The 25,154-nt window shown below is 37.3% G+C and overlaps 4 protein-coding genes and 1 long non-coding RNA gene across 5 annotated transcripts; 4 read left to right on the top strand and 1 right to left on the bottom strand.

Moving 5' to 3' along the window:
- The first annotated feature begins 293 nt into the window (after positions 1–293).
- Positions 294–2,247, top strand: LOC131794883 (uncharacterized). Its single transcript, XR_009341011.2, has 3 exons — positions 294–388; positions 1,376–1,544; positions 1,830–2,247. It is a non-coding gene; the product is annotated as an uncharacterized lncRNA (long non-coding RNA).
- Positions 2,248–5,592: 3,345 nt separating this feature from the next.
- On the top strand, positions 5,593–14,011 carry LOC131794794 (apoptosis-inducing factor 1, mitochondrial). The gene is made up of 16 exons (XM_059112346.2): positions 5,593–5,866; positions 7,119–7,196; positions 7,606–7,708; positions 8,183–8,298; positions 8,697–8,827; positions 9,000–9,090; positions 9,310–9,394; positions 9,561–9,637; positions 10,253–10,361; positions 10,751–10,858; positions 11,275–11,363; positions 11,515–11,655; positions 11,809–11,951; positions 12,645–12,801; positions 12,900–13,058; positions 13,639–14,011. The coding sequence occupies exons 1-16, from the start codon at positions 5,621–5,623 to the stop codon at positions 13,711–13,713; spliced, it is 1,908 nt and encodes a 635-aa protein (XP_058968329.2). The 5' UTR covers positions 5,593–5,620; the 3' UTR covers positions 13,714–14,011.
- Positions 14,012–14,498: 487 nt separating this feature from the next.
- Positions 14,499–19,542, top strand: LOC131794806 (mitochondria-eating protein). Its single transcript, XM_059112362.2, has 9 exons — positions 14,499–15,779; positions 16,177–16,272; positions 16,627–16,731; positions 17,009–17,228; positions 17,606–17,776; positions 17,889–18,203; positions 18,511–18,607; positions 19,009–19,065; positions 19,406–19,542. The coding sequence occupies exons 1-8, from the start codon at positions 15,385–15,387 to the stop codon at positions 19,041–19,043; spliced, it is 1,434 nt and encodes a 477-aa protein (XP_058968345.2). The 5' UTR covers positions 14,499–15,384; the 3' UTR covers positions 19,044–19,065; positions 19,406–19,542.
- LOC131794807 (glyoxalase domain-containing protein 5-like) lies at positions 19,214–21,563 on the bottom strand. The gene is made up of 2 exons (XM_059112364.2): positions 21,297–21,563; positions 19,214–20,369 (listed from the first exon to the last, which is right to left on the bottom strand). The coding sequence occupies exons 1-2, from the start codon at positions 21,376–21,378 to the stop codon at positions 19,936–19,938; spliced, it is 516 nt and encodes a 171-aa protein (XP_058968347.2). The 5' UTR covers positions 21,379–21,563; the 3' UTR covers positions 19,214–19,935.
- A 105-nt stretch (positions 21,564–21,668) lies between these two features.
- LOC131794845 (endoplasmic reticulum membrane protein complex subunit 7-like) lies at positions 21,669–25,148 on the top strand. Its single transcript, XM_059112413.2, has 4 exons — positions 21,669–21,910; positions 23,005–23,327; positions 23,845–23,925; positions 24,748–25,148. Exons 1-4 carry the CDS (start codon positions 21,763–21,765, stop codon positions 24,901–24,903), a joined length of 708 nt encoding a protein of 235 aa, XP_058968396.1. The 5' UTR covers positions 21,669–21,762; the 3' UTR covers positions 24,904–25,148.
- The last annotated feature ends 6 nt before the right edge of the window (positions 25,149–25,154 follow it).

Here is a 25,154-nt window from a genome sequence, read left to right as displayed (position 1 = left end):
ATCAGAACAATACAGAATTGATACTTGTCGTTACATTTGTGAAAAAAATACCCTCTTTAACCCTGGTCGAGGTAAATTGCTCCTTTGTGGTTGAAACTAGCATTAGCTATGGCAGAAAATCATTTGAAATGTCACTGAGACCTCAACTGAGAATGGTGGGTCGAAAAGACAAATATTTTCCCAAGTTTCAGTGAATAGAGTGTTTCCGAAATCTGTGGAAGCTGTGAGTCTATATATGATTAAATCGATCTCTACAACTGCCTCATAGATGAACTCAAACATAAGAGCCTGGTCTGCCTGTGCATAATGACTTTCCTGTGGTGAATAACCGTCATGGACTGGGTATAAAGTGTCATGGCGGATGAGTAGTGAGAAATACTTTTATAAGGTACGTTATACCTATGACCTTCAATATCCTTTTACAGATTTTAACATTTTTAAGATTTTATTTGTATAATTAATGAAGAGAACCTTAAGATTTTATTTGTATAATTAATGAAGATAACCTGATTGCGAAAGCAGCAGTCTGTAACCAAAGTCGAGAAACGTACAGCTGTTTTCCATGATTACTTACGAATACCCCTAGAGCGTTTCGCTTTACATTGTAGACGTTTTTAAGTTTATCGTTTTCCTGTACCAAATGTGATTGCGAACGGGGCTTTACACACATGGGACGCAAAGCATGCATTTGAGAAGGAGAGACTGTTCTATTGTTTCATTTTAATCAGTTCATGAAATTCTCACCAACACGGTTTTGGCTTACACTGCATATAAGGTTACCAACAAGTCTGTTCTCGTTAAATTCGTTGCTTGTCATTCCACTAGAATGAAGATATGTCGTAATTACTCAATTAGGCACCGCCGTCTGAAAAGATTATTTTGGAATCTCAGAGGAAAAAATAATTTAGATTGTTGCTCTTAGATTTATAAGTGCCATTGCGGTGCATATTTTTGAAATTAATGTTTTAAAGATAACACAAATCATGAATTTGGTGAAACTTTATCTGAGACAGTCAAGTAAAAGCATTTTTCAGGTTAATCTGACAATCCCATCCTTGAAACTTGACATTACAGGAGGAGCAGCTGCATTAAAATTATGTTAACATAATACAAACTAGTGCATAGAAAAAGTTCATTTTTCTCTCTGAAAATGAGGCAATGAATGACATTTTCCTGCACGCACCTCCCTGGCTGTTGACATATTCTTGTTACACAGAGTTTTCCTACAATGTCTCTCAATAAAAGCATGCACAGTGATGTACAGTACACATGATAAAGTCACAATTTTATACGTATTATTGAGTCATTAGTTTTCTCTTTAACAACAACAGTATTTCTGTCCTGAAAGCAGTGTCAAATATATGTTTTAACTTAGGCAGAGTTAAACACAAGAAATGTATCACCTTGTCAAAAGAGCAGTGACACCTCACCCAACTCTGTCCATTCTAAGAAGAAACTACTGGTCTCAGCGCAAAGGACCAAACTACTCCACAAACATGATTGTGGTTGGAATATCAACTATCATTTGTGGTTTAGTTGGCATTGTGAGTTTGAAGTTATAGCAATTTATGATAAATGTCTTTAATACAAAATATCTCACTGTAATTAATAATATTCTTGATGCAGTAATGGTAGTGATTGGAACAGAATGCCAAGCACACACCCCTACATTAACAAAAACATTAGCACAATCCTCAGATTCCTTTACACTTCATGCTACCTTGTTTCTCAAACTGCTTATCAATAAAATGAGAAAATTACTCATAATTCTCTTGTTTGTGTAATGATAAATTGAAAAGTACTACATTTGTGTTATTCGTTTCTTCTAGGGTTACCAAAAATGGAAATTAGACAAGGAATATGAAATTTAAGGAAGAAAACTAAAGTAGTGCCAGGCCATCCTAACAGCTAACAGCTGCAGCCAAGGTGGAACTATAGACAACTTTTTTTTTTTGTTTTGCAAGATACCTTAATATACTACAGGACTGAAAAGATTTTGGTTTTGTTGCCAGAAGAATTTCAAGACTCAACAGATTTTTGCTGTAGTTAACTTTTTGAAATCAGCCTTCTATGACAGCATTAAAACAAATCCCTGAAGAGGAATCTTTCAGTTTCCTGTGGCAGCGTCATATTTTCCTCGTGAAAAATAAGGATATTGTTTGGTGCAGGTAACAGGAATGCAGACATTCATGGAGACAAGTTGCTCAGTGTTGAAATGATAAAATTAAAATTAATTTTGGAAACTTGTGGATGTCCTTTGTTTGTTTGCCCTGTTAATGTGTTGAAAAAGACGTAAAATGCCTTAAATTTTATCCTTCTCCTAACACCTAAGCTCTAGGAAAAGAAATAAAGGTAGTGACATGTCTTCTTGTTAAAAATCCCATTGAGATGGCAACAAGACTCCCAGAGGAAATGCTAGAAGACAATCATTCTTCCTATGAATCATATTTTCATAATGTATGTTATATTTCATGCAAAATTTGTCTTATGTATCCCATGGAAAAAATGTCGTAAACAACTTCTTGCGTGACATTTCTTAATTTGATGCTTATGTAACGAAGTTAATTAATTTTGTAAGAGTCATGGCAAGTTCCGTTTCAGCCAGGACAAAGTTTCCTTTTTGATTAAAATGATCGAGAAAGTGATTAAAAGAACTGGAATCATAAATTCATTCTTATTTTTGCACGTTGAGCTTTCTTTCAGTAGGAGAGCAAAAGTTCAGAGTTGTATGTTTGCTCGTGCGTGATAATCGAATATGACGTGACGTCTACTTCCCCGCCCACTGAACACAGACAGTTTCTTGTTTACTTTAATATTCAGACGCGATCCAGCTTCAGTGCGTTCTTTTTGCAGCCAAATTTTATCATATTTCACACCTTGGAGTGTTGAATACTGCTCATCTTCAAAAGTTTTTTAAAGCACGATGTCGTTCCAAGCATTTTCGAGGGTTGCTCGCGCTTTTAGTTTTGGAGGTTCTCGACAGTTCCTTGGAAGAAGGCTTGGTGAGCGAAGCTCGCACATAAGACAAGAAAAGAGACCAGCCACTCAAGATGAAATGGGCATGCTTGTCCTAGGACTGGGTCTTTTTACATCTGCCAGTGTATGGGTAAGAAAGAAAACGATTTTCAGGCTTAATTTCGGAAGAATATTTTATGCTCGCATTCAAAGGTTAAAAGTGAAAGGAAAGCAGACTTGTATTTATTCCGTAAATGAAAATTTTATTCAGAGAAGCATCTTGCCTGTTAAAATAGATCGTACCGACAGAAAAGCGTATAAATGAAAATGATCTTTTCTGATAAAAAAAGGGAATGTGCAATATCGGAAAATCGAGGTTATTGTGAGGCAGCTGTGTGATGTAGTCAAGACATGATTTTCTGCATGCGTGTGTGTTGTCGATATCGAGATCAGATCGACGAAAATTTTGTTCGACATTCAACTTATTTACAGCCATATCATAAATAAAAACAAATAATTGTGACACTATCCAACAAGCGAAGATCTTTCAGTTATATGTGGCGAAAAACACATATCCTAGCGTGTTTACAAGGCTTAATGTATGCAAATCATCTGACTTTGTTTTGACAGTTTAGCGCATTAGGCGTCGCTTGGCCGAAACCTTAAGAGATGTAATCCCTACCGTTGAAATGATAAGCATTCTAACCTTATTGTTTAATTCGGTAGAGCAGGTCAAGGTTCGCAGTGATTCTGGCTATCTTTCCGTTTCTCTTCTGTTCTGTTTTGTTTATTTTCAAATAGAAAAGGAGGAGAAAGGGGAGTGTACAAGGGTGGGGACGGGGTATCGGGAAGGGAGGGGCCGTGTGGCAGGCCATCGTGTGTAACGCCAAAAAAAGGCAACACGAATAAGTAGGAAAAAATTAAAATCGTTAAAAGCAGCCCTAACGATCTCTATTTAACATTTGCATAGGCATGGAAGGAAGGTGCATTCAGCTCAGTGCTGACTGCAGATGAACAAGCTAAGGTAGTTATTAATTTATATATTATTTTGAGGTATGATATTAGCTTGTTTTTTCTAAGTTTGTTGGGCTAATACTGATATTATATCAGCCCACAAGCCATGTCAGGTTTTGAAGAGCTCCACTACTGTTTTTCCTAACTTGGAACAATTGTTCACTCTATAAAAAATAATTATTATTTGTTTATTAGATTAATTTTTACCAGTTTTTACAAACTTTTTTGTATTCTTACTCAGTTGTGAACAAAAAAAACAACTAATTTGTTTCTAATGCATTAAGTGCATAATTGTATTTAAAAATATTATTTTCATAAATATTTTGAATAATCATTGGTTATTTGAAATTTTTGTCTTCAGCTGAAGGAAAATGAGTAAGAAGGGCAGATACTTATCGAGAAGAGCTGCGGATGTTGCTGCTATAACACTGTGCTAACATCAATTGATGTTAGCTTTACCTCATTCATTATATCTCTTATCTAATGTACTGATAAATAAATTGTTAGTTAGCATTAACAATCAGCAAGTTTGAGTAATTAGATAATAAGGATGTAATTCACAGAACTCTCATTTTGAGACAAAGTTTCCAGATTTACAATTTACAGAGGTGTGCCAAAGATTAAGTGTAGAAAGTTACATATTAACCTACAATGACACTGTGTTACTAGTAACAGTTGTTGAATTAAGTGTAAGGTTTGAGTTTTCACTGAATTAATTTATAAAATAATGATTGTGAGAAAATTTTGATTTCCTTCTAACTTGATTATGTAACTTAAATGTTGTACAATAAATTTGACTGGTTATGAAATCTTTGTTTCAATCTTTTCCCTTTAACCACATGAACCTGTTCATTTTAAGTCTGGGCCTATAAAATTATTGATATACTCTTTCAAAATTAAAATAATGACAAGTTATGTTAAAATCAAGGGAAGTTTCATACACTTAGCCAAATTGTAGATAAATAAAGAAACATTTCTTCCTTTTCTGAATCTGAAAATGTTTTGTTTGAGAGAGTTCAACTCTCCGAAAAAATATATGCTAGATGTGTTTTTTCCTAGTTACGTAGCTTCAAATGTTCGTTTTCTGGGGACATTTTGTGAAATAATTTGTTTTATGCCGGTTGATATGCGGCATACTGACACAAGTACATTGAACAAGGGCCTCACAACTGAACAACCCCAATCAAAAAAAACTTTTACTTTTTTTTAGTCTACTGGCACCTCAAAAGCAGGCAATCAGCTCACTCTGTTGAGATCCGCTCTGGTGTTGTTTCCTTTTCCTACTATTGTGCAATCTTTTTTGAAAATGTTAACCATGTGGAAATATTTTTGCTCATTTGTAACCTTACAAAATTTAAGTTTCACAACATCAGTAACCACTTTAGTCAAGATATTTTAACAGCGTGTTTGGTGTGTCTATGTCCGGCAGCCAGAAATTGGTACCATTTTTTTCCCAATTAATCTCACATAATTTTTATAGTTAATGACCCCTTATTGTGGTAATTAACTAGATCAGACAGTGCCGAATGATAAGTTTGTGCAGTGAGGAAGCAATATGATAGTTCAGTCCCTTTAAACAGTGAACAGCGGTCTCACTTCAACAACGCACACTCAGTAGGGGAATGTCCTTTACACATGCTACGATCGTATAATGTCTCTAGTGACTTGTGGCAGATTTTTCCGGCCTTGCCTGAGTCGGGTTAGACCAGCATTGAGTTCTCCAGGCCGGGCCGGGTTTCGACTGTACAGTTCTTTCGAAAAAAGACCCAATGTTGCAGTCAATCGAGTGTTCACTCGGCCTGCATCAGGCAGTAGTCAGAGCTCAGCCGGTGGATTTATGGGTGATAATGGGATGTTGATTGTTGGAATCGGATTGCTTGGAGGTTCTCTATTATACGTGAGTATTTTTTTGGAGTTTCTAGACGGAGATTCTAACTCGCGTATTTGTCTGCATAACTGCAGCTTCTTTCTGCTTTGAGGATCACCTGCCTCTTACGCGAGATTCGGTTACGAGCATCCATTTTGTGGGAGGGGAGGGTTAGGTTGTTTATGTACCACTGTACATGATATAGAGTTCAAATTGAAACTATGCACGCTTTCACTTTCAAAAGCTGTGTTTATATGAGAGTTTGTAATAGTGGTTGTGGCGTTTTTATATTTGCATGAATTTTTGAAATTATACTATGAAAGTAAAAGAGGGCATTTTCCAAAGTAACATTGCATCATGTAACCACAAGGTGGCGGGTAGGGGGGGGGGATAGGGGCTGGGAGAATGCTGGACAGTTAGTCAAATGAGAGACACCTTGTCACTGGGAAAAAGTATTCTTGCTTCAATATAACTTTCCAAAATACCATTAAGAAGAGTCCAGATTCTTCACACCCTTGTAATCATGGCAGAAGATAACCATTTCATGTGAAGTTATATCAATCAACCAATGCATATTTTGTCATGTTGGTGAAGTAACTTGTCCTGAAGGGAATGATTTCTTTTCAAACCTTTCACATGATTAATATATTGTTTCTCTTTACTACATCGGTACATGGAAAAACTTGAATGGTCCTGAGATAATGAGAAATATCAAGATGAGGATATCGTTTTTTTTTTAACACCAAATTCATGTAACTAGCATTATAAGAAATGTACAATTGGCAGGTAGTAAAGAGAATTGACCCTTAGATCATTGGTGATATGATCACAACAAATCCTTTCTTTCAAGTCAAGAAAAATTTGGCTGCAAGTCATATGGGTAGATACACTCTGTGTACTTGTGTGTCGTTATTTCTTTGTGTTTTTGAGAAGGTAGTGAAAATCTAAGTGTAAAGGACTTAACAAGCTAACGTTTATGATTTTTCAGCCTTTTGTAGATGACTGAGGACTATTCAATTTAAAGGAAAAAAAATTTATTTGAAACAAATAACTGGGCTGTTATTCCCAAATTGCTATTGATTATTTTTTATATAAAACTCCAAATAAACAGTGATCTACCTTTGAACTTCAGAGGTATTCAAAGATGTTACTCTGTGATTGCCTTTTAAATTGAAATAGTAAATGCATTTGAGGTGAGAATGAATTGTTGATATTGACTAATAGTAGCAGTATATTTAATGGAAATCATCTATTTTCTTGGGTTTTCTTTTTTTATTTCAAGCTTGTATACAGTGGCATGTTTAACCCTTATGAATCTCCCTCATCAAAACCAGCAGTTTCTGAGGATGCTGCAGTAGAGGTGAGTTACAAAATCAAACATAAAAAGAGAGATGATTATCATATTGATAATGTAATATCTAGATTGAGGTAATATTTGATCAGTCAGAAAAGTTACCTTGAAACAAACAATACCAAGGTCTTCAAAATTGGCTTGAATCTTTGATCCTTGTGCTTAAATGTGGTTGTTATTTTCTTTCTATGGATATTTCAGCAATATTTCCTACTTTAAACAGTATTCAGTACTTAAAGTTTGAGTGGTAATTTTTATCAATTAAATGGAACTGAAGATATATACAATTGCAGCTATTGTTGCACTTTACAAGTTTAAAAGACAAGTCAAAAAAGTTTCAAATTTTCAAAATTTATGGGAAAAAGTGTCAATTGATGAGCTACTGAAGGAATAATGTCCAAAATTTTTCTTATCACAGCTGCCTGCTGATGAGGCAGTTCCATCAGAATCAACAAAAGAAGAGAGCCCAGCTGTCAAAGAACCAAAAGAAGAGACAAGTCAGGAAATTGCCTCACAACAAGGTATAGCGTTTTGTTCTATGTATGACTGTTGATACCTTGCCGTCCCCTTCCCCTCCTAGAAGTAAAGAAGTAGCTAATGAGGGGTGGGGGGGGGGGGGAAGCCTTCACTGTGGACCACTTGAAACCCCAGTACATTTCAAGCAGTTTCTCTTTTTTAGTTGAATATTAATTTGTGTACCCTCTTGAACTGTCTTATGCTTTGGGAAATTCTCCAGGAAACCACTCCTTTTAATAGGATTGTGCTTAGCAGAAAAGTGATTTCACAAGCTTTCAAAGAATTGGAAATTACAAATCAAATTACTTTGTCTTGCTATTCCTAGAAGATTCTTGATCACAAGAAAATACGGTGAATCACTGAAGTTTGTCCTAAAAAGGACTGCCTTGTTACTTAATTTTTATCTATCAAACATGAGCTAACATGAACATTCCTCTTCCAAACTCTGTGCACTTTTTTGTGTCCACCCATTTTTGTAGATGCACCACCCCCCTTGCTAGAAATTCCAGAACATGCAACATATATCTTGGTGGGTGCTGGCACAGCTTCCTTTGCAGCCTACAGAGCCATCAGGAAAGCTGACAAGTCTGCAAAGGTACTTGACTTCTTGAAGTATGTGAAGTAACAATTTTAGATCATTATGGGGAATAAGTAGAGAGTTTTAAGAGTATATATTCCAGAGAGCCTTGGTGTCTGTAGTTTTATGCAACATTGTAGTATATTAAATTAGCCACTGGGCTTCGGTTTCATTTTTGCAAGTCATACATCATACAACTTTTGTTTGAGTGTTTTCAAGGTAAGTTATGTTAACCTTTTAACTCCTAAGACAATATCAAGAGCACAAGTGATGAGAATGAAGAAATTATTAATTCTGAGTTGATCTAATACCTAATTCTTTGCACTAACATCACAAGAAATGTATAACAGACAGCAAGGAGAATTACTATGAAGATCTTGAGAGTGAAAGGGTTAAACCATTGTTTGCCACCTCAGGTGCTGATCATAGGAGATGAAGAGTATCCGCCATACATGCGGCCTCCACTTTCTAAAGAGCTGTGGTACTGTGATGATGAAGAACTGGTGTCCGATCTGAAGTTCAAACAGTGGAATGGAAAGGAAAGGGGGTAAGATTGTTCTTTAACTGACAGGATAACTTCATTAGCTTATATTAAATTCTCAGTACTTATGTCTATTTATTTGATGTGTGTGAACTTTTAAGGCAGCTTAGAGCACATGTAATAGGCTGTAGATTCTTATTGGAAATCTGAATGTTGTTCTGTTTATTTTGCACTGCAGAATATTTTTTGAACCAGAGATATTTTTCTGTAAACCTGGGGAATTACCAAGTAAGGAGACGGGCGCAGTTGCTCTGCTCAAAGGGAAAAAGGTGAGGATAAGCGGCAGAGTTCTGCTATTTCAAAGCCCCCCAATAAATTGTAAAGTTCTTGTAAACATCTTATTATTACAAACTTAAGGCTTCCCTTCTGCCAGTGATGACCACACACATGCATGTTTGTGGTCATTGTCAGCGAGAAATATTATTTATATCATAAATCAACTAATTTGGCTTTGATTGACAGTGCTTTTTGGTTTTTGTGCTGAGCAGGTTGTAGGAATTAACAGTAGAGAACAAAAAGTCAAGTTAGATGATGGAGCAGAGATTGGATACGATAAACTGCTTTTGGCTCCAGGTTGGTATTTAGATTTATTAAAAGACTAAGTGTTGGTATCCTCAGTATTTTTGTCTAGCATGGGCATGCCATAAACATCATATTATTGTTTGCAAAAAAAATTAATGTGTGATAAATGACTCATCAGAGTAAATAAAATTTAAATGTCAAATTTGCTGATGTGCAGGTGGTATTCCAAAGAACCTGCCCATTTTTAGAGAAAGCAGTGATGAAGTCAAGAGGAGAACAACATTATTTAGAAAGGTGAGATGAATGAAATTTAGCTCACAGAGGTTAATAGCATGGAACTTCTCCTAACAGTGTCAATGAATTACTAGGCAGGAAGGTAGTACGAAATGGAAAACCTATCAGCTCAGGAATATTATCTCGACATAATTGTAAAATTCTCCCCATCAAATTTATGAAGAAATGCTAAGCATCTAGAAGGGAGAATTATATTGGGATCATCAGATTTTGGGGGGAGGGGTGGGGGTTGAAAATTTGAACACATCACTTTACTAAAATTGTTAAAGCCTATGAAAATAGACATTCATGCACTTGAAAAAGTATTTTAATCAGCGAGTCCCTTAATGCTACTAATGTAATTTTGGTATTATATATTTTCCAGGATTTTCCCTCTTGATCTGCAAAGAATATACATTAAAATTAACATGAAAAACCAGTTTTAAGGACTTAATGAAATTACTCAAACATTAAGTGCCTTCCTGCTTTATTTTTGCTTAAAAGTACCCTGAAATTTCTTGAAGTAATTACACTTCTTTAATATGTTATGTTTGTTTGAAAAGCCTAATTATACTAGTCTTGTTATTACTCAATGGAAGACTAAAATATGAGGACTAATCTTTGTCATATTTTCAGATTAAAGATTTCAAGGAGCTTGATAAAGCTGTCAAAGATGCCAAATCTGTGGTTGTTGTTGGTGGAGGCTTTCTTGGAAGTGAACTGGCCTGTGCACTTGGCCACAGAGGTACCACACTGTTGTAGTAGCTATTAAACAAATCAATTCCTTGTTGCTGTACATGTATTTCTGTTCAGTAATAGGTCAAATTTGGTCAGAACAAAAAAATGACACACAAGGTGCAGCTGAGGGTGTCATCGATGTTCTTTCCACATTTAAACATCTCCTGTGATCAGTTCCCTTACAGATGCATTGCAACATGGATTCTCGTTGTTTCATATGGTAAAAAAGCAAAATATTGTTAATGGTGTTGCCATGTATGCATCTGCCCTCCAATAGATCAAAGGCAAGAACCAATCAAAAATATATATTTTCACCTTTGCAACATCAGTTGATTTAAGTTTAAGTCTTAAAACCTTTATGTTGCAATTTGCCAAGGGAAAATTTTTTTTCATCAGGAAAGAAAACTGGGATGAATGTGATGCAAGTATTTCCAGAGGATGGTAACATGGGAAAAGTGTTGCCAAAGTATCTTACAGAATGGACAACTAACAAAGTCAGGAAAGGTAGGAGAAACTTAGATTTTTTTTTTGTACCATGAGTGAATTGACGAAGGGATGTTAATGAAGCCAGATGTGGACAAAAAGCATGGGTAGCTGGGTATCAAGTTTTATTATCAATCTTCTCACATTATGCTATGTTAACCTCATCCAGCCATGTCTACTAAGATTAGAAAAAATATTTAGGAAAAGTTTTGAAGTTGCATATGTAACCCTTGCATCATCTAGGCTCACATGGTGCAGAAGCCTTCCAGTCCAAAAAGGCAACCTTTCAATAGGCTAATTAAAGAAATTTTCTCAGCCACCTTTCCATCTGATGATTCAATGAGGTTTCCTGCACATCAGGCCTTATATACAACTCTGTTGCAAGTTTTTTAAGTCCAACACATGTAATGCTTTTCCCATTGATTCATATCATCTAGAGGGTGTGGATGTAAAACCAAATTCTACAGTAGAACATGTGTCATTTAGTGATGGCCAAATAAACCTGAGACTTAACTCTGGTGATGAGGTGAGTAACTAAATGGTATTGATTCCTCTTGCTTAGTAACTCTTATGTTTAAGGTTAGTTTTGATAATTTTGAGGTAGAGCAATGTTTTATATGCTAGTATTTAACTTTATCTTAGATTCATTTTTTCCTTCTTTTGCTATAAAATCATAGATCAAAGCAGATCACATAATTGTAGCAGTAGGTCTGGAACCTAATGTTGAGCTTGCAAGTGCTGCTGGGCTTGAAGTGGACCCAATCCTTGGCGGTTATCACGTGAACTCAGAGCTGGAAGCAAAGTCTAATATTTGGGTGGTAAGCAACTCAAATAGCTGCTCATGTTTGCATGTGTCTTTGGTCAATATCTCCTTCTCTCCTATTTCCTCATTTCCTAGACAGGGCTGCATATGCATCAGTTTTTAAAATTTTTCCCCTAAAGTGCCAATTAAAGGAAATTTTTTTGGTCAGGCCGGTGATGCTGCTTGCTTCTATGATCCGAACCTTGGCCGACGAAGAGTTGAACACCACGATCACGCTGTGGTCAGCGGCCGACTGGCTGGAGAAAATATGACTGGCTCTAGGAACCCATATTGGCATCAGTCCATGTTTTGGTCAGTAGAAATGGTAATTTTGAGTTCAGAATTAAAAGAACTTCGCTCTGTGATTGTCCTCAACCAAACTCGTCTTACACCACAATCAATCGGAACCCTTTCAAAAACCAGGCGCGACCTTGTCATTTGCGTTTTCCGACACCCCATAGAGTTGCAAATTCTTACTTTGAGTTCTGTTTGGCCTCTTGAGATATTTTCGTTGCTTTAATTGGCCATTAATTAGGTTTCGGTTATGCAGTTTCCAACCGATTTTCTCTCTGTCAAATGAAGATTTTAATCGAACTGATTTTTTTTTTCAAAATCCCTCTGCCAAAGAGAGTGTTGGGAATTGCATTAAAGCTTGGGGGGGGAAACACAATTTACCGACCGATGGATTTGCAGATGAATGCCGTGATTTGGGAATCAAATGAATGTGATGGCTTCAAGAAGAACGCATGCGGAACTTCGGCTGAAGTCAGCCAACTTAAAATTCTCGTGGGATGAGTAAAATCAGTTTATTTTGCAAAAGAATTCGTGAATGGCCGATTGAGATCGAACAGTAAAATTCGCGAAATTGGTAGGGCCAGTATGAGGACTTCGCAATGCCTTTCTGCTTCAAGGAGAATAAATATATCCTGACAAGAAATAGGGTGCGGTTTGGAAATTTTCCATTGACCTGGAATTGCAACAACTATGCTTTGTATTACTTGGTAGGAGTGACCTGGGTCCTGATGTTGGATACGAGGCTATTGGTCTTGTAGATTCCATGCTCCCCACCGTGGGAGTCTGGGCCAAGGCGACGAAAGCTGACACTCCTAAAGCTGTAGTGGAGGCCACGGGAGAAAGTTTACGTTCAGAAACCGAAGGCGAGGTATAAAACTTGACAGTGATAAACTTTGAAACAAATTCTGAGACCACTCTATTTTACGCTATCTAATTTTGCGTGCTTAACTATTTTTTTTACCTAAGGGTGCTGCCTCTTCTCCGGTTTCCACTGAGCCACCCGCTCCAGTCTCCGCTGAATCATCGGAGGAATTTGGCAAAGGTGTCGTGTTTTACGTGAAAGGAAAAAGAGTTGTGGGAGTCGTCCTGTGGAACATCTTCAACAAAATGCCGATCGCTCGAAAGGTCAGATTACTATGAGATCTCTTTCCCCCCCCCCCCTGCCTAAAAGGAAAACTACTACTATGGAGTTGTGATGTCTCGAAGTGCAACAAACTAGCGAAAAAAGTCTAGACTCACATTACCTCAAAGAACAATTTTCAATGAATATAATTGAGAAGTGAATTGGTTTTGTTCCACATTATATTGGTCCAGAAAACTCGTGCCAACGTTTTAACCAATAAGATTTAAACTAAAATCTATCAGGACTTGATCAACCGCAAATTTCCATGAGTTTTAGCGGCTCCAAATGATATTTATCTCTGCTCTGATTGGTTGTTGCAATTACTTTGGGCGTGGTTGAACTGCATTCAATCGAAAAGCAAACTAGAGAAAATGATCATTGGTACTTTATTCAATGATTTTTCTACATCAGCATCGCTCTCAGCATCTCTTTCCTTCGACCGCCTCTCCTCACCTCGCCTCCTCCCCCCCCCCCTCCCCTTTCCCCGCCTATGGCGGGCCAGAGGTAGGAGTCGGATTTAAATCACCTACACTTTTTTGCGCTTTTTATTTCAAACTCATCCACTGGTTGCATTTTCTGCAGATCATCAAGGAAGGCAAAGATCAAGATGATCTCAATGAACTCGCGAAGCTGTTTGATATCCACAAAGCGGGCTAATTCAACGCGTTGTACCAGTTTTCACGGACGTTTTTTCGAAGAGCTGGACAATGTTGACAAACAGCCTTGGTAGAAACGCAGGCTCTTGTCAGCGGACGTTAAAAGGGTCAAAGTGATAATGGGTGTACTACCACCATTAAGGTCCCAAATGGTTGTAACGACCTTATGTTATGATAGAAAGACTGGTGAATTTTTACGTTTAGTCGAACAGTCTAATTTGTAATAAAATGCGTATTGCTCAGCGGCGAGGGAAATGTAGAATATATTCTGATAATAAAGATCTGTATTTTTACGTCAAGAGCGGACAGACAGGTTTTTACTTAATTTGGCTTGATTTGCTTGGGTAGTCAGTGTAGTGATGTTCAATTATTTTTAGTCTCAGCGTTTGGATTGATACTGGTACCTATATTGGCAACAGTGCTGTTCTAGGAAAATGAAAAGAAGTTGAACAAGTGTTGATTTTAACGGAGTTATCGAGCTTAACATACGTTCATGTCGGAACTATGCCGCTATTTCCAGTCTATGTCTCCTGTGAAACTTATACAGTGTTATTCCAAACTGATTTCAGTTTAACGGACATTGACTAGCGCCAATTAAAAGACAACCTGGTCAGTCAGGGTTGTGCAGGCTTAATCCCGATCGTTTTGCATATCCGGCCGGTAAATACTAGGGTTTTGGGTGAGAGAGTTTAATGAAAAGTTTTGCGAAATGCGAATTTACTCACGTTTATGACATGACAAATATGACAAATATATGTCGTGTCATATTGAGAGTTAATCAACACCACGGATCTCCAAATGCAAATGTCAAATTTAGTTGGTTGAAGTGTTTACTGTAGAGAGACTGACAAAGACTCTTCAGAAATAAGGAAAGCGTTTTACAGGTTGTTAAGGAAAATTGATTGTTTCAACCATAACGGGTTTGGGTGAATGGCCTTACTAGTTGCATGCAGCGACTAAAAATTGTCCATATTTATTTAGTTATTCCCACCACTATCCTTACTGCATTTCATTATGCGACATGAGATGTCAAATATAAGCGTTAAAAAGTTGCGGTCCCTAAGTGCATCGCTGCGAAAAGTTTTCGGTACTGGAAAGTTTTACGTGTCTTAAGACTCGAGAAATTTGTTGCAAACCATGAATTGTATTTGTATACTCTAAGATCGCTAATCCAAGACCCACAGCAACCTTGAAACTAAATTTGTCGTTAAGCTTTACTGAGACCACCTGCAGTTCATTAGTGGATTAGAACAACCCGATAATCCTTCATGTTTCCAGCTCACAAATTGTCCGTTATAGCGGCAGGTGCATTTACTTTAAACAACATTTGTAAACAGTAAATGGATGGTCTTACAGGAATTAATTTTCTCACACGCTGGGTAACATGTTGAAGTGGATACTAAGCTTTCTATTGAAAACTAGTCATTAGTCAGTTTTACAGGTGAATCCTTATACATTTGTCAGTATTCATCTGGCCGAGTTTCTTTGTTTTAAGGTGTGAAGTGTTAAAATTGCGAGCGCGTGGAGGGCGCTAAAACATTTGCAAGTAGAGGAAGAGAATGCATGATTTACAACTTGTAACAGAATCTCTGAAAACGGATCGCTAACAGACTTCATTAACACAACATTTTGTGTGTGAAGAATATTTTATAGCTCTCGTAGTTTGTGTACGATGGCTGGAACAACTTTTGTAGGGTTTCTCAGCCGCCTGATTGCCACAGGGGAATTCAAGTCTCTACACGAACAGTTAACAACGTTTTTCGACGCAAGTTATCGTAACAGTTGCGAAGAAAACACTGTATTTTGCTGTGATCTCATCGAGTTACACGCCAAGCTACAGGGACAGCTGTTTTATCTTCTGGAATTGTGTTCTTCTGAAGGAGGAATTTATGGCGGAAGCGAAGCACTAAAGAAACGACTTTTACCTTGGCTTTGCAATGGATTTGTGACTGCAAGAATCATCCCGGAAGATGTAGAGGTCGTGAAGGAAAAGTACGAGCTCATGATTAAAAAAATGGACGAGGACTTGAGTGCCTCCAAAGTAGAAGCCGCGGAATTGAGAATCAAGTAAGTCTGCTTAAAAAAAAAACTGGCGATAAGAAAAACGTATTGATTAACTCAAATTGCTGTAATCATCATGCGACTAGCTCACAGCATACAAAGCTTTTTTGTTTATTTTTGTTTTTAGTTCAGCAGGACATAGGGTTTCTTCCAGCTTCACTAAGGACAAATTTAACTTCGGATCCTCACTGAGACCTCACGATGGAAATTTTAAAAAATTGCGCGATAGGTCCCACTGACTTCGTTAAATTTCAGTGATTAACTTTATCAAGAAATCGAATGTTGTGAGTAATTTGCCCGCTAACATTGGCACAAAGTAGAATGTTTGGAAGGGACGCACAGATGCCATTAATATTGCATGAGGTTACTGAATACTTTTTTTCTGTTTATCAATTTTGGTTAGATTAGCGGATGCCGAAGATGAGATGAGAGGTTTACGTCAACAGCTGCAAGAAAATCAACAAGGAGACTATCAAGAAATCGGTGAATTGCGTAAAAAGTGAGTGCTTATTGAAAAGGTATGAACAAATATGAGAAAATAGGGGAATTATCATTTACGAGACGCTTAAACAATGTCACGCTCCGAGGTTGCCAGGCAACTGAGCCACAAAGTACGTGTGTGTCACACGAAAGGGAAAAAATGAATTTTCGCGTGAGCGCATTGTGCTTATGCCAAAGGGAGATTGGAAACCATTCTTGATTCCAGAACCCCCAAATTGAATTTCTTTCGAGACCTAAATGTTGGAAACGCGCTGGAGCTAAAGAGGCTAGCCCTCCTAGATAGATATATGGAAATGTTGATTCGATTAAGATAATCTAAAGGCTAACTTTCTCTTTATTTTAACAAATAAAGGTTGACTTACACAAAGAACGAACTTGTAGCCAGGGAGTGCCAGATAAAAGAATTGAACAGAGAAATTCTTGAACTAAAGAGAGAAAACTCTGAACTACACGGGAGGTAAATGTTTTGCGTTTTTTTTTTTTTGCGTGCCGTGATTATTTAACAACATGTGCTGTGGAGAGAGTTCTCCACCCCTGGAAAGTCAACGAAAATAGTGAGTACGGTAAACCTGCAAAGATAATGTTGCATTTTCGAATTTTATTTGACGTAGCGTGAACGAATCAAGGACCGAACGTAAATCTCAAATAAGGAATTCCTAAAGGAATAAACACCTGTATACTTAGGACTTCCAGTCTATGAACTCGACCTTTTTCCGGTTTAACCTCATTTCTAGACTCCAGAAAAAGATCTTCGAGGCTGTGGCGGAGCCGGAACCTGCTCGCCTGGTGACGAAACCCTATGTCAATGGTATTGTACCTTACCATTCCCGTTCTGCCAAGCTCGTTGAAAGATTTGCTGAACTTTATAAGAACGACAGGATACAAGTAATAAATTCCTTGAGGGGCATGTCTGATAACTCAACAGCTGAACGATTTGTTTTTTCAATCGTCGAGGTAAGAAATAAACAAGACGACACTAAAAAGAGTTCTAAAACAGTTTCCACAGGTATGTCTTGTGCTGAACTACTGCGGCAGGTCCTAAAAAGTCTTATCAGACCTGTTTAAACGGAGAGTTTCCTTTCAACCCGACGACCCCTAACACGGGAAAATCCCCAAATAAATCATTTTCGATGCCTCGGGTTTAATAGCCAGACATGCGCAGCGGAAAAGAGCTTCGTGTTAGAGATTGCCAAAGTAAAGGGAAAAAATTCTCCAGCGTCCCTTAAGTCACCCACCAGAATATAATCGGACGATAAAGAATTAGAATTGGGTTTGTAAAGAGTTAAAATTTGATTATAACATTTCAACCGAATGTTGTACCATTTGTGCAGGAGTGCTTTACAGTCAGCAAACTAGAACAGCACAGGATGAGAACCCGGATGAACCAGGCTTTACAAACCGGCCCCAAGGGTGATCCAAAGGAGTCGGACAAAATCAACGAGCTAGTAGATAATTACATGAAAAAGAATACAGAACTGTACGACACTGAGACGCTAATTCCGGTGAGCGAAAATTCCTAATCAGAACCATGCATTTCCTTAATTTTCACTTAGATCCAAGGCTGACTGAAAACACGAATGAGAGTTCCTTTTGATTTGTCTTTCTTCTTACCAGGACGTGATAAAATCGTTATATCGCAACTCAACAATCGCACCTTACGTCTCGTGCAATGAGAAAAATATCGTTCCTTTCGTCCGTGAGGTTCTACGAGTGGCCTGGGCCATGATATCCCTGGATCCTCCCATTGACCTTCCCGCAGCGTTGGAAGGTGACGTCATTAATGACATACGCTACAGAAGAACGTATGACTCTGAATTCAGTGCCACAACTATCGATTACTTTGTGTGGCCGGCTTTAATCAGGGAGAGAAAGGTTGTTGCCAAAGGAGAGGTAGTAACTAGGCGAATATCACCACAGAAGACAAAAAAGGTATGTAGAGAATTTCTGAAAATTAATTACTTTCAATTTTCAGAATTTCGTTTCATGGATGTATAGTGTACAAGAAATCCAGGCTTCCTTATATGGGTGTAAATGTTTCTAATGTGATACGATAAGGAGACAGAGAATGGTTCATGACCCAAAGAACCATTTTTTTCATAAGTCTTTCACTTTTTTTTTTTGGTTTAAATTACCAAAAAGACTTAGGTTAGCACAAGTAAGTTCATAAATGAGAGCTACACTGAACTAAAGTCATTTGCCTTCTTTCAATTCTGCTTGTTCTTCATCCACCTCTCAGGCCATAACGAGCACCCCTCGCCCAGGAAGCACAGAGCCTTATTCTCGTCCATCAAGTTATGACCTCGGCTTTGGTTCCATGTCATCTTCTTGGAGCGGTGAGTAAAATGAACAAAATAAGATTGAGGGTGCACAGCATGCTTAGTTCTTAAACCAAAATGAGTTGGTTATCCCTGCACTTTTTGAAACTGAACTTGCATCAAAGAAGTTGTGTTTGCTGAATACGTGGTGGAATACAGAGAGAAAGAGAGAGAACATAACTTCATTTACCAGATATCTGACTCAAATGGTTTCACCCAATTTCAGAAGAAATTTTTATTTACAGAAACTATCTTGCTAATAGCTGCTTGAATGAAAAAGCATTCCTGATTTTTTACAATTTAAAACAAACAAACAAACAAAACACATTTAGTAATAATTCCTAGATGGATACAAGCTGATTTTCTTAAGGTACAAGCCAGATGAGGAATAATGTATCCCATCATTTCACTCTCTTCAGATCATTCCAGCTACAAGCACAGGTTCAGCACATAGTCATGTTCTGAGGGATGTAAAGGTACCAGTCTGTTTTACTGTGTAACTTGAAACAAAAATGTGTTGTGACTTGATCTAGGGTTCACCCTGATATATTTAAATGTGCTAAGTACATTATTAAGTGAAATCATTTTCTGTGGTCAAGCCCCTTTTTACAATGGTTCTGTTGATGAAAGCCAGGTCAAAATATTTTAATGTTTTAGAACTTGAAATTTTCTTATTTTGAATGTTTCTTCATACTTTGAAGCTTGTAAGCTTCATTCATGAAACTGTTGCACTAACTGCCTCAAGTATCATAATAACAAACTAAAATGCAAACTTTTTTCTCTACTAATCATTTTCTCTCATTTTGCCCTTTTTAGGGAGCATTCAAGATAGTAATACTCTCCATATTGACTGGCTATTTAGCTGATGGACTTATGAATGAAAACATGCAATGCAATGTCATACATCTCTGTAGTTTCTGTTAATATATATCTCTCAATTTTTTATGTTTTATTTCACTCATAAAAAAACTTCCATATAGAAGTGCCAAGTGCCATGTGCTATCAATGTCACAATTGGCACTTTAAACAACTGCTTCAAATACAATCCATGAATCTCCTTTGTGGTTGTCTCAAGTGTGTCTGTCTATCTTGTCCTTTTTAAGTTGAAACAAAATTTTCAAAGTGGTCATATGATAATTTGCCTATTGACTGAGTTGTGTCAGGCTGGACTGGGAAATATTTGGCTCTCAGTCATGAAGCACTGACTGAGCACAGCGTGGTTCATATGTCGCAACCTCAAGCAAAATATTTTCCAGCCCTCCCACTCAGTCAATAAGTACATATTCTGTAAAGACAAAGCCCATTAAAGTCTGTATTTTTATTTCTAAGAATCCTTGCCTATCTGCTCAATGATTATCATTGTAATTAGACACCTCGATGAGGTTTCTATCAGGATCCCTAAGGTAAATGGAAGTAATTGGTCCTTGGGCACCAGTCCTCTGAACAGGTCCTTCCTCTATCTTTATATCTAGACTCCTCAGGTGTGTGATAACACTTGATATTGGTGTGTTTGTGATAAGGCAAATATCAATTGAACCAGGTGTTGGATTTGTAGCTTTTGGTTCAAACTCCTTCCCTTTTTGATGCAAATTGAATTTCTGATTTCCAAATCCAAGAGCTTTCCTACCTTGACCAAATGTAACCTCATCCATCCCAAGAGCCTGGGTGTAGAATTGTACTGTAGCCTCTAAATTTTCAACTGTTAGCACGATATGATCAATATGTGAGATGGAAAACTGCTTGCATCGTGGATCCAAATCTGGAAATTGGGGAGTATTGCCTGTTCAAAACAAAAGAGAAATGACGGGTTTCCATGGTTATGTCTGTTCCCTGTTGGAAGGTCTGCTCATTCTTTTGTTGTATCAATCAAACAGAATCACTATCAACATTTTACCCCCTTCCTATCCAGAGAGCACATCCCCAAAATTTGACTCTGATAAGCCTGGAAAGAAGGAAATTTGAACTCAGTGGCTGGGTTATGGGAGGGGATTCCTCGCTGCATGGAACAGTTCTGTGGGAATTTAACATATCGCACCACATTTAAGTTTATACCTATGTTCAATTCAGTAAGTTGGAAAGCATCATGGTTGTGATAGACAATTTCAAAAAGAAACTTTTTTATTTGGCAAATTTCACAGCACAAGAAATCCTGTGAAAAGGATTTCCATTTCAGCCCCTTTATTCTCAATGCATCATTTTATGAGATCTTGGATATGTAATAGCATTGGTAAAAGCTGTGAAGGTCAAACTAAATGTGTGGCATTTTATCTCCTGATCACCTAGATATTTATTTTTTTTTATTTTACATATTTTTTTTTTCAGTATGGGAATTTGATCAATCCTAACTTAAATTGCTACAAGGCATAGAGGTTTCTCATTGACAATATGCCAAAGGTGTGAGCTGACCAATGCTTTATCTGAGGGGTAAAACAGAACCTTAAGTTTCTGAACCTATTATGATGCACAAGGTACATTTCTTGAGAAACGGTACCCTGATAATGCTTTCCTTGTAAAAAGAAATAGACAGATTTCCGATAACCCCTACTCTAGTTAAAATAAAGTCATAGCTCCAAAGGCAGTGTTTTCATCATTTTTCCTTTTCATATCCAAGAACTTTAAGCATAATGAATATGGAGGTGTGCAGAAATCTTATCAAAAGATATAATTACAAGCTCAGTCATAAACTAAATCACGAAAGTAAACATACCTTTCTGATGTAGCCTGCAGAGCAGGCGTAATTTTGGCAAGTGATTGCTCAGTATTTTCTTCGTGAAAATTACAGCTGCCATCTTTGATAAATACAGCAGTGGGAGGCTAGGGAGAGAAAGAAATTTGTACCAAGGGGGTGAGCGACGGTCCAAAGGAAGGAGATGGGGAATTAGAAATTCTTCACGTCCTTCCCCGCCCGCATCTCGCAACGTACACTCTAACTCTAATGTGGCTGGTCGAACAAACGATTTTAAACTTGTAAAGAAATGGCTCTACGGTGAAAATCGTCAGGCGACCTTCGGCAGTTTTATTTAGCCGTGAATTTATGACAGTAGCCTGGAAACTAATCGGCGTATGAGGTCAGCGATCTTCCTATCAACGAAGTGAAGAAGTAAAATTGTGGCGATTCATCGCATCTTATTTCTTGTAACGTTAATAACTTGCTTTCGTCAGTCATAGCAGCAATGGAATTGACAGAACTGTACATTTATGTAGTGTTAATGATCCTTAATATTCTTCCAAACGTTCGGCAAGCAGACGGGAATAGCGACGAGTCTTTAGAACGCTACAAAATCGATGGAAAAGTGACCATACAAGGCTTCAAACCAGCTGGTAAGACTTTGAACTGTGTATTTTCTTATAACAGTGGTTTGGACAATTCTTCTAGCGCTCTCTAATTTTGTTGCAGGTAGCTTTGAAATGCGCTCATGATAATATGCTATTAAAGGTCTCATCAATAAATTCTGCTATAAATTTACACCTGGGAGTAATACAGAATTGTTTGTTTCAAAAGCTTACATTTGTAAGATTAAATATATAGTTATGTGGAATAGGATAACCTTATAAGCAGGTTAACTGAATTAAGTTAGCCCGTACAGTTGAGTGGAATGAAATAGACCATCCGTGCTCGGTTTAAAATACAGAATTTAGATCAGATGTAACATGCAGAATAAGGATAATGTTATATTTCAAAAAAAATATTCTATTATTTCGAGTGTATGTTCTGTCAGGGAATACATATGAAATAAAAATGTAGTGAGTACAATAAAGTGGTATTGTAAGCCACAGGAGCCTTGTGTTACAGATTGTAACAAATGCTTGACCCTTTCAGAGGTTTCAATTCTTGACAAACCATTAGATCACTAATTAGAGCTAGAAATAGCCCTTACAATATAAAAACTGTTAAGTTTCAAGACTATGTAGACTTAATTCTTCGACAATTTTCTAGAAATCTTTTTCCAAACTATTAATTGTAGAATGAGCTATTTAGCAGTGTCAATGGCTTTTCACCAACTGATCTATGTCTTAACCCTTTTAACCTCAAGATCCAAACAGTAATTCTCATCACTGCCTGCCATATATTTCCCTTGAGAATTAGGTAGGAGCATTTGGTCTTATATCAAGATAACACCTTCCAGAGGATGCAGTTTTCAGTTCTCAAGACCCATTAGCCATAAAACTTATTTGAATTGAAAGGACAAATTCTACGGAACCCAAGATTTTCTGTCCTTATCAGAGAAGACTAGAATTTCTAACCATTTACAGATGTCACAACAAAGACAACACATTCTCCTCAGTTATTTGAAGACCCTAAGCGTTGGTTTGGTCAAGGGCTCGAACCCTTGACCTCACAGAAGACAGTCCAGTGCTCCACAACATGAGCTAACCAGGCAGTGAGATTAATGAAGTGTTTTTCTTTCTATTAGATTGGATTTCTCAAACCAGAATTCTTGTAGATGGTGGGAGTTACATTGGCTTTCTCAAAACTGATGGCAGTTTTACTGTAAATGATGTTCCAGCTGGTTCATATGTAGTAGAAGTTCTGTCACCAAACAACCTCTTTGAGCCTGTGAGAGTTGACATCAGTGGCAGAGCAAAGGGTAAAATCAGGGCAAGAAAAGTGAACTTTCTTCAGAATTCAGCTGTTGTCACTGTCCCATATCCCCTAAAGTTCAAAGTAAAAGAACCAGCACCTTTCTTTGAGAAGAGAGAACAGTGGAAAGTCACTGATATGCTTTTTAATCCCATGGTGAGTTGTCCCAGCAACTGTGTATAGAATAAAAAGGAAGAGTAGTTCCTCAGAAAGCTTTGTCAGTCGTTCAATGTTCTTATTTTGAGCATGAGAAGTCAAAGAACTTTTCAAACCAGTAGCACAGTCTTTTAACCTGTTTAGTTTTCAAGAATCCAAAGCAATTTTGAGGTGGTAATAAGTGGTATTTCAGGTGGTAAATTACAGCCGTTTAATGGTTACTGACTGAAAAGGAGGACACTGGTTAATGAGTGGCAGATGAAAGTTTTCCTACAACCATGTGCACTTCAGCTTGTGGTTGCTTTGAATATGATAACATCATTTGGCTAGCCTGGAGTTAGTTCGAATATTTGACTCTATCTTGTAGCACATGGTTCATCTTTTTGTTCCTTCGGCTTTCTCCTACTTTGAGATAAACCATAATGCTATGTTCAAGAGATACCAAAACTACTGTAAGTTTAAGTTTTGATCCTGGATTAAAGCCAAGGTCCCAATTTATTCTTTTTCTTCTTCACAGGTACTGATGATGGTTCTACCACTCCTGTTGTTGTTAGTTTTACCAAAACTTATTAACAGTCAGGATCCAGAAACACAAAAGGTAGGAAGAAACTTTTAGCATTTACAATAAGTATGAACAGAGTAAACACTCAGGCTGCTTGTGTTGGTCTTAGCTAAGACTTGATCAAATGATCAAAAACTTCAGGATTAGTGCTGGATCAACATCAGTATCTGGGCAACTGCCCACCTACCCCTTCCCTAACCCAACATTAACCTTAAGTTGTTATCAATTGACTGTTGTTGGGTTAGGGGAGGGGTAGGTGGGCAGTTGCCCAGATACTGATATTGATCCTTAGTGCCTAACCCTCTGACCCATAGGAGTGACTAGCTTCTAATTCTCCTCACAATATTATTATATTGAGTCCACATTAAGGTCACAATAGTAAAGGAAATGATCACCAGATAAAGAAGCCCTTGATTGTTGAACAAATTCTCCTTGTCAGCACCTTAGAAAAGTTAAAGAGGCCAGTATGGAGAATGTGCATACTGATGTTGGGTGACTAGAGGGATAAACTGTATTTAAGTAGCATCATGCATTCTTTCAAAAATCCTCAGCCATGTACTTGATGTTATTTGTGTCCAATAATGCTGTAGTGCTGACTGGAGAAACAAGAGGAACTTACAAGAAAATAATGGAATAAATGGAAGGATTTTTCTGCTCCCTGTGTTCTCTCCCTCCTTTTTCTTGCTCCACTGTGTATTGTTCCACTAGATCTGATATGTGACTGTTTTCTAACTGAATCCCTAAGAAAGAAAATGTTTCTGGCTTTTTCCTATACACAGCATAGTTCATTTTAGGGTTACATTAATACTAATTAATTGTTTGTACCTTTGGTGTAATCATTATTTGATTTTTACCAAGGAAATGCAGTCTTCAATGAACATGTTTAACCAGTCAAAAGATCTCCCTGACATCTCAGACTGGTTTGCGAAGAACTTTTCATCTGGAAGTAAGAAAAAGACAACCAGCAAAGTTGGGCAGAAGAAAGTTGGGGTAGGCAGTGTAAGAAGACGATGAGTTCCTTTGTGAATTGTGCAGTAATGTTCCATGATAAATGTTAAGGTTTGATTCCATACTGCCTGTAAGGATCTTTCAAACTACATGTAACAATATTCTCTTTTCAATGTGGAAACAATATGAAACTAGAACTAGGGTCTGGTCCTGACACTGATGTTGAAATGACTTGTATTTTTTATTTCTTGGTTATTTAGTAAACCTCATGTGCTGTTAATATAATCAATTGACATTGTTTGTTTTATCCATTTTTG

The sequence above is a fragment of the Pocillopora verrucosa genome, chromosome 14 (genome assembly GCF_036669915.1).
Source record: "Pocillopora verrucosa isolate sample1 chromosome 14, ASM3666991v2, whole genome shotgun sequence".
Classification (NCBI taxonomy): Eukaryota; Metazoa; Cnidaria; class Anthozoa; order Scleractinia; family Pocilloporidae; genus Pocillopora; species Pocillopora verrucosa.
The sequence above is the reverse complement of the archived record's forward strand: the minus strand, read 5'-3'. Positions and strand labels throughout refer to the sequence as shown.

Bases quoted from the DNA above. Each gene is read 5' to 3' on its own strand.
- LOC131794794 (XM_059112346.2), top strand. From the start codon at position 5,621: ATGTCTCTAGTGACTTGTGGCAGATTTTTCCGGCCTTGCCTGAGTCGG. The intron at 7,709-8,182 runs GTATAGCGTTTT...CCATTTTTGTAG, and splicing joins GGAAATTGCCTCACAACAAG to ATGCACCACCCCCCTTGCTA. The intron at 11,952-12,644 runs GTCAGTAGAAAT...ATTACTTGGTAG, and splicing joins TGGCATCAGTCCATGTTTTG to GAGTGACCTGGGTCCTGATG.
- LOC131794806 (XM_059112362.2), top strand. From the start codon at position 15,385: ATGGCTGGAACAACTTTTGTAGGGTTTCTCAGCCGCCTGATTGCCACA. The intron at 16,273-16,626 runs GTGAGTGCTTAT...TAACAAATAAAG, and splicing joins ATCGGTGAATTGCGTAAAAA to GTTGACTTACACAAAGAACG. The intron at 17,777-17,888 runs GTGAGCGAAAAT...TCTTCTTACCAG, and splicing joins ACACTGAGACGCTAATTCCG to GACGTGATAAAATCGTTATA.
- LOC131794807 (XM_059112364.2), bottom strand. From the start codon at position 21,378: ATGGCAGCTGTAATTTTCACGAAGAAAATACTGAGCAATCACTTGCCA. The intron at 20,370-21,296 runs GTATGTTTACTT...TGTTTTGAACAG, and splicing joins CTGCAGGCTACATCAGAAAG to GCAATACTCCCCAATTTCCA.
- LOC131794845 (XM_059112413.2), top strand. From the start codon at position 21,763: ATGGAATTGACAGAACTGTACATTTATGTAGTGTTAATGATCCTTAAT. The intron at 21,911-23,004 runs GTAAGACTTTGA...TCTTTCTATTAG, and splicing joins ACAAGGCTTCAAACCAGCTG to ATTGGATTTCTCAAACCAGA. The intron at 23,328-23,844 runs GTGAGTTGTCCC...TCTTCTTCACAG, and splicing joins ATATGCTTTTTAATCCCATG to GTACTGATGATGGTTCTACC.